Here is a 7,388-nt window from a genome sequence, read left to right as displayed (position 1 = left end):
AAATGGTTTCCTTGTCTGTTTTCCAAATTGACAGGCTTCACATACCTTATGCATTTCTGCAACCTTGAACTTAGGCAATCCGGCAACAATATTTTGGGCCTGCATTAATTTAATTCGCTGTACATTAACATGACCAATGCGTTTATGCCAGATATCAATATCTGCAACTACAGTGGTCCCATGTGCAAACATTGTTGCACTCAATTTAGGCATGTCTGCATCCAACGTAAACATCCTAGCCTTCTTCTTCCCTTTTGCTATCAAGCGACCTTTATTTTTGATATCCTCAACAAAGCATCCATGAGGATTAAATCTGACCTGCAAGCCCTGCTCAACCATTCGACCAACAGAAACCAGGTTCTTGGTGATGTTCGGGACATGAGATACATCAGACAGGTATTTCTTTTTCCCATCCTGCATAGACAAAGGAATTTTACCAATCTGCGCAATAGGATGTGCAGTATCATCACCAGTCTCCACAAATCCTAGTTTTTTGATTTTCCTTGCATCCTGCATCCATTCTGCATCACCTGTCATGTGGTTTGATGCACCTAAGTCAACATACCACACATCATTGCTTTCTTCTACACTTGTCAGATAATTGGTCATGTGCTGCACCATAAACAAATGCTCATTTCTGTCATCACCCTGTCTACTAGAGGATGCATAATTGCCTTGTTGCAATTTTCCATTCATAATTTCATTCTGCTTTTTATAGCAATCTTTAGCCATATGACCCATTTTACCACAGTAGTAGCATTCAACATTGCTATTTGCATTTTGGCCTCTCTGCCGTCCACCACGACCTCTTTGGCTCCCCCTACCTCTAAGGTTACGACGTCCTCCTCCATAGGACTGGTTTTCTTGAATTTGCTGCATATTCTGATTTCTGCCACAGCCTCCGGATCGGCCTGCTCTACCTCTGCCTCTACCTCTTCCAGCATTTGAGTAGAAGACGGTTTCTTTTGAAGTTCCTCCTGAAGAAGATGCACCACCATTTCTTTGCTCTTTCAGAAATTAGAAGAGCAATCAACTCCTCAAAATCAGGAAATTTTTCACGAACGGCAATGGATGTCCGGAATTGTGCATAATCCTTTCCTAGACCATTCAAGGTCACAAAAACTAAATCATCATCTTCCACTGGCGACCCAATGGAAGCAAGTGCATCTGCAATCTTCTTCACCTTCATGTGGTAGTCATTGATGCTCATATTTTCTCTCTGCACATTATGCAACTCCTGCTTGAGCTGCATTTTCCTGGCTTGCGTATTTGTGCTGTACATTGTTGTCAAAGTATCCCATGCCTCCTTCGGCGTGCTTGCATCCTGAATATGCACAATCATAGAATCTGAAATACTGATAGACAGCCAGTACGTAACTTTTCTGGCTCTCTCATGCCATCCTTTAAATGCCTGCAACTCCTGTTGATTGGGAACATTAGGAATAACTGGTTCTTGTTCAACTCCAGTAACGAACTCCCAATAGCCTTTTCCCTTAAGGAAATTCGTCATTCTAAACTTCCATGCTTGGAAGTTGTTCTTGTCAAGCTTTTCAGTGACTATATGTGAAAGAGCATCAGACGCCATTACAGAACACTCCAAAAATATTCTGTCACTGCAAAAAACACAACTTCTGTCTCACAAGGGCAGATCTGCAAAACTGACGAAAGTGGTATTTGACCACACAGTCACTTCCTAGTGATGATTTTGCATCAACAGGCAATAAGAATGATTCTATCACTCCCAATATCTCTGCGCATAGGCATACGATGCAATTTGTGTGGAACCTTTTCACCGACATGCAGAACAATGGTCGCACAACCAAAATAGGGCACTTTTCTGAGTGCATGCGGAAAACTTCCACCACCAAAAGGGGCCCCGAAACGGCCTCAAATCAGAAAAATAATGTCACCGCCCGTAGCATATACTACCCTCTCACCGCACCGCGAAGGGCGTCTCAATCTGAGACAGTGCACTCTTGCACTTTCCGGCTGTGCTTCCTGCAGAGATTTACTCCCAAACTCGAAAAAGGAAAGCAACACTGATTCTCTTACCAAGACACTGCGAACTTGGTTTGCTTCCTTGAGCTCCTTACCACGAACCGAGCTCTCATACCATGTGAAGAGAGTGGGAGAGAGGTAAGGAGTCTCACTTGCAGCTTTCTCACATACACAATGGGGGAATACACACAAAGGTGGAGGCTGAAAACCGTTTTCCTCTTCTTAGTTGTGAAAAACCAAAAGAACTCTCTCTCTCTTAGTACAAAAGGAATAGATGAACCCTATATGTGGGTCTCAAACCAAACTCAACTACCCTATATGTGAGTACATAAAGATAGATGTCATCTAGCTATTATTCATGGGCGGTGTACCAACCGCATTTGCAGCTAACAAGTCGGTGACATAAATACACAACGGTCACCCTGGCATATCACGAGTGGAGCTCAATATCTCAACAAACTGATGGATGGGGCTTAGGCCGGGACTCTGGCCATCTACATGGCGGATCATAGGTGGTGTATCGAAGGTCCTCTGGACGGGCTTAGGTGGTATGGGACGCCTAGGTTAGATACGGACCTATGGATGAGTCGAGCTGTAGCCCGCGTGCTTGGGGGTGGTTGGGAGGATTGAGGCACCTGTGCTATGATTCTGGAGGTATTGAGGACGAGATTCTAGGTCAGTGATAGGGTAAGATCCTGCGGGGTCATGTCATCTGGTGAACTCAGGAGTGAGTTCTTAGAGGAAGGGGAGTATGTCATGTGCATGGTGTACCTAGGGTTGAATAGCAGGTTAACGTGGGTTACGGGATAGCATAGGATTGGATGGCTATTTTTAGCCGAGATTGCTATATATAGAGATTGATTCATATATAGTCCTCGCTTTATATGGAGGGAGCTATTCATAGCATTGTGCTATCTATAGCAGGTTTCATTCTATATAGAGGGAGGGCCAGTGCTAATTGTGTAGATCAGTTGAGCGCTCCTCAACTGATGGATGGGGCTTGGACCCAGGCCAGGACTCTGGCCATCTACATGGCATATCATAGGTGGTGTATCGAAGGTCCTCTGGACGGGCTCAGGTGGTATGGGACGCCTGGGTTAGATATGGGCCTATGGATGAGTCGAGCTGTAGCCCACATGCTCGGGGGTGGTCGGGAGGATCGAGGCACCTGCGCTATGATTGTGGTTGTATTGAGGATGAGATTCTAGGTCAGTGATAGGGTAAGATCCTGCGGGGTCGTGTCATTTACCACGGGCTGGACAATTGCAAAAGGCAGTGTATCCAAGCTTGTTCACCATGAACCAGAACTGATTCTTCTCCCCACATTTTAGTTCTTGTAAGCATACAACATCCGGGTTCACCTTCCTAATCACGACAGGCATCCACTCTATTTAGTCTGATTGCAGCAGCCCCTTATGTTCCAAGAGAGCATCTTGACCGACTTTAAATCACCTCGTCCACCATTCATTAGAGGAGGATCAGCTTGCGATAGCTCGATATGCATCACGAAGGAAATGAAATCTATTTTCCCTACCCTACCCAGCCACCCTTGCAACCTCCTTCAACCTCTTTGACATAGCTTTAAGGAGTACCTTGTCAGCATTCTGACCAATAGCTCCCAGCACAAACCTATCATTCTGCTTCTCCTCCAATAGCTCTTTTTGTGATACGCATATGGCAAAATTTTTCCCACCTTGTCAATCGACTGCGCTTCAACATGCTGCTTTTGCATGACTAGGGAATCCTGAAACCCCCTTATTCGATAGATCGTGAACTTCACCGCTTAGCATAGCAGGCTGGTCCATTGACTCATTCGAAATTTGCATACCTCCACCTGCATGCGCTGAGCCCTTTGTTTACGAGCCACTATCTTCCAACCATCTCCTTCCTGCATAGCTGAAGAATTTTGCTGAGTTTCTGGGATGCCTTCTGTAGACCTAGGCACTTCTTGCTTTTGAGTACTCGGGCATCCATCCACATACTCTGATTGCGGCTCAACAAACTTAGCTCCAAGCTCCTTATCACTTGCCCTCCTTCTGAATTCTCCCCCGTAGCCAAACTAGTGTTCGCAACCTTCCATGGGCAATTTCTCGCATAGTGCAACGAATCCCTACAAATGTAGCACAAGTTTGGAAAGGCTCCAAGCCGAACTTGCTGGGCGATGGTCTTCCCACTCTGCAACTCAATATCAATGAAATCAGGTGTCTCTTGGCCTCGATCCCAGAGGATCTAGGCCCTCCTAAGGCTATAGACAAGGATTTGGAAGGGGGGGGAACCAAGAGCACCCTACCCAGCGATGAAGCAATCCGTTTGACAAAGTCCCCCAATATCGCCGGGAGATTTGGGAGTTCAATCCAGACGGGGCACTCTCTGTAAAGGAACTCCTCAATACTAAAAGACGGTGACAGTGGAAAAACCAACACCGCAGCACCCACAAACATAAGTGAATGACCAACGATCTCATCCCTAAGCTGTTCTAAGATGAGCCTAACTAGAAAAAATCCTTTCCCCATGATCTTCGCCGTATAGCCCAACGGCGGGATATCACACTCAAACGAAAGAAAATCCTCAAGCTCACGAAGTGAAGGCACCCTCCCTATAAAGAACAAGCAAGTACAGACCGCCGCCTTTGGTCAGTCGCGTGAGTTCTGGTTTGATGTCTGCAAGATCAAGCTTGCAAGACACACAGTGTTTTCTGCCCAATTCGAATTAAGGCTTCTTTTCAACTTCTCTGGCTCTCCTGTCAGCTTCCGCATGAAGTAGCTTGACGGCCAGCTCATCGTCAATCTCTGAAAAACCTCCCGACAGTGTCTTGGCCAATGTCTCTGCGTAAGAGAGAGGGCGAGCCTCTCCTGCTTCACCACCATTACCCCAAGGGCTATTGCCTTCACCCTCCTCAACTCATTTTCCCTCCACTGTCTCACAGGTTTCCAACACCATTCCCTCGTCTAGCAACTCATCAACAGACTATTCATCCCACCTTGGGCGCTTCGCCCGAAAAGCACGACTTGGTTTACACGGCAGCACCGCACTCATGCACAACACCACTCAGGATCCCCAAGCTGCATACTTAAACATTGTAAAAATCAGAGAGTGAGTTCCAATATGCTATCTATTACTTAAACATTCACAGAGAAAACTCACAAGTGTGGTGACAATGATTCATAAATGTAGTGGGGAGGATTGTAGGAGTGCTCAGAGAAAACATTTTTCTTAACAAATCACAAAACTTGGAGTTTCAAAAATTTGAAGGTTTTTCTTGGAAATTTGCAGATTATAAGCATTGAATTGCATAAAGTTTTGCAAGTTTTTAGAGGTGAAAATGAAATACAGAAAATACCTTTAAATCTTACAAGTTTGCAGGTTTTCGCTCATGAACACTGGGTGTGTTACATTGCTAACTTACTTCTAATATGTTTACCAAGCGCTGAAGGCATCACATTCACCGCTAGGATGAACGATTTAAGGAGGAGCAGTGATCACGTGTTGGGGTAAGCGAGGTATAAACTGAAGCTTGAGGGGCTGTGATTTCCGAAGCAGCAACCCAAATACTTCACTCATGTCGACTTCCTGAACGTTTGGAGGCAACCTCCAGTGGAAGCATTGAATCAATGTCGCCAGCGTCGTGTGTAGCACGCACAACGCCAGCCCATAGCCCGGACAGGTCCTCGCCCCTGATCCAAACGGAATGAGCTCAAGATGCTGTCCTCTCACCCCCACGCCCTCCGCATCACCGCCTCTCATGAATCTCTCCGGATCAAAGCGTAGCGGCTCCCGCCACAGTTTGGGATCTCTTGCAATCGCCCACGCATTCACCACTAGCCTCGTCTTCTTGGGCACATTATATCCCGCCACACAGCACGACTCTGTGGATTCGTGGGGCAGCAGCAGCGGTCCTATCGTATGCAGCCGGAGCGTTTCTTTCACTATAGCTTCTAAAAATTTCAACTCGGGTAGATGCGATTCATTCACGCGGCGAGCTCGACCCACAACTGCATCCAGCTCTGCCTGAGCCTTTTCCAATACGGAAGGATTTCGCATAAGCTCGGCCATCGCCCATTCCATGGCTACCGCGGTCGTATCCGTCCCTGCTACGATCGTGTCCTGTAGAAATTCTTCCAATAAGCGGCGCGTTATTCAATTCTTATGAGGCAATCAAGAAACACTGAAGAAGCATCCAGCCTGATCTAATATGTACTTACCAGGATGACTCCCTTGATCGTATTATCGTTCAGTGTACGTCCGTCGTATCGGTGATCCAACAGCACATCCAAGAGATCGCCGTCACTGTTTCCTTCGTTTTTCTTTCCTTTCATACGGTGCTCTTCAACAATTGTCTGCAACCATCGATCCAGCTTCTTGTGCAAAGCTCGAAGCCGGCGTTCGTAGCCTTGCAAATCCAACCACCTGAGGTATGGAACGTAGTCTCCAACGGAGAATTCTCCTGTCAAGGCTAACGCTTCGCTCATCGACTCTCTGATCTCCTTTGCCTGCGTTGTTCCGGATTCAAAATACTTTTCCCTGAAAGCCATCAAAGTGAGCGTGTTCGTTGACAGACTTGAAATCCTCTCCTTCATGTCTTGGAGTAGACCCCGCTCAGAATCTTGTAGCAAACGTGAAAGCATGGATACAATTTCAACGTCCCTAACTGGCCTGAGACTTTTCAACCTTTTTGCACTAAAGAGTTGGATTGTACAGAGCTTACGCAACTCTCTCCACTCAGAGCCATAAGGAGCCCATACAAGATCGCTGCTGTCGTAAGCAAGAATCCTACTTACCCCGATCTTGGGGCGGGAAGCAAAGACACGATCGTGGGTATGTAAAAACTCCCTGGCGATATCCACAGAGGAGGCGACGATAGTAGGAACGGAGCCAAGCCGCAAGTACATGATCGGACCGTAGAGCGTGGAGAGGCGGTACAAATCCTCGTGGGGAAGTTTGCCAAGGAGATGCAAATGGCCAAGGACGGGCCATGAGGGAGGCGAAGGGGGCAAGCGCTGGGGTAGTCTGGGAGTGAGAGAGCGAAGGAAGGCAAAAGTAAGGAAGACGAGGGCAAATGCAAAAGCGGCAAAGAGCCAGGTTTCCGGGGAACGAGTTTCCTCCATGGGAGTCGTGTTCCTGTCTTCGGAGATTGGCGACTAAGTATGCGACTTTCGAATTGTTACAACTTTGAGTCAAAAGCCCCCCCACCTATTTTACTTTTTGGAAAATGTATCCCCAAGGCCAAATTCTTGCTTCAATGGCAACGAGATTCACGAAATAAATGGTGGATCCTCGCACTATGACTTCTGTACTAGAAAATGTTGTGATCGGATGGCTGCGATTTGTTTCCATCCAACCCAAGATTTGATGCCATAGAGATTGGGTTGTGTGAGAAGTAAGAGGTCGTT

General features: G+C 46.7%; 1 protein-coding gene across 1 annotated transcript; it reads right to left on the bottom strand.

Moving 5' to 3' along the window:
• Positions 1-5,232: 5,232 nt before the first annotated feature.
• On the bottom strand, positions 5,233-7,126 carry LOC147893056 (flavonoid 3'-monooxygenase CYP75B137-like). Its single transcript, XM_087387210.1, has 2 exons — positions 6,201-7,126; positions 5,233-6,102 (listed from the first exon to the last, which is right to left on the bottom strand). Exons 1-2 carry the CDS (start codon positions 7,101-7,103, stop codon positions 5,461-5,463), a joined length of 1,545 nt encoding a protein of 514 aa, XP_087243336.1. The 5' UTR covers positions 7,104-7,126; the 3' UTR covers positions 5,233-5,460.
• Between the last annotated feature and the right edge of the window lie 262 nt (positions 7,127-7,388).

Source organism: Dipteris shenzhenensis, chromosome 16 (genome assembly GCF_047967505.1).
Source record: "Dipteris shenzhenensis isolate YYH24624 ecotype China chromosome 16, Dip_SZ_1.0, whole genome shotgun sequence".
In the NCBI taxonomy this organism is placed as follows: Eukaryota; Viridiplantae; Streptophyta; class Polypodiopsida; order Gleicheniales; family Dipteridaceae; genus Dipteris; species Dipteris shenzhenensis.
This window is presented reverse-complemented; position numbering and strand designations above follow the sequence as displayed.

What these genes read in the sequence shown, in the direction of transcription:
- LOC147893056 (XM_087387210.1), bottom strand. Translation starts at nt 7,103, where the DNA reads ATGGAGGAAACTCGTTCCCCGGAAACCTGGCTCTTTGCCGCTTTTGCA. An exon ending in CGATCAAGGGAGTCATCCTG is followed by an intron (nt 6,103 to 6,200) that starts GTAAGTACATAT and finishes GAATTTCTACAG; the next exon opens with GACACGATCGTAGCAGGGAC.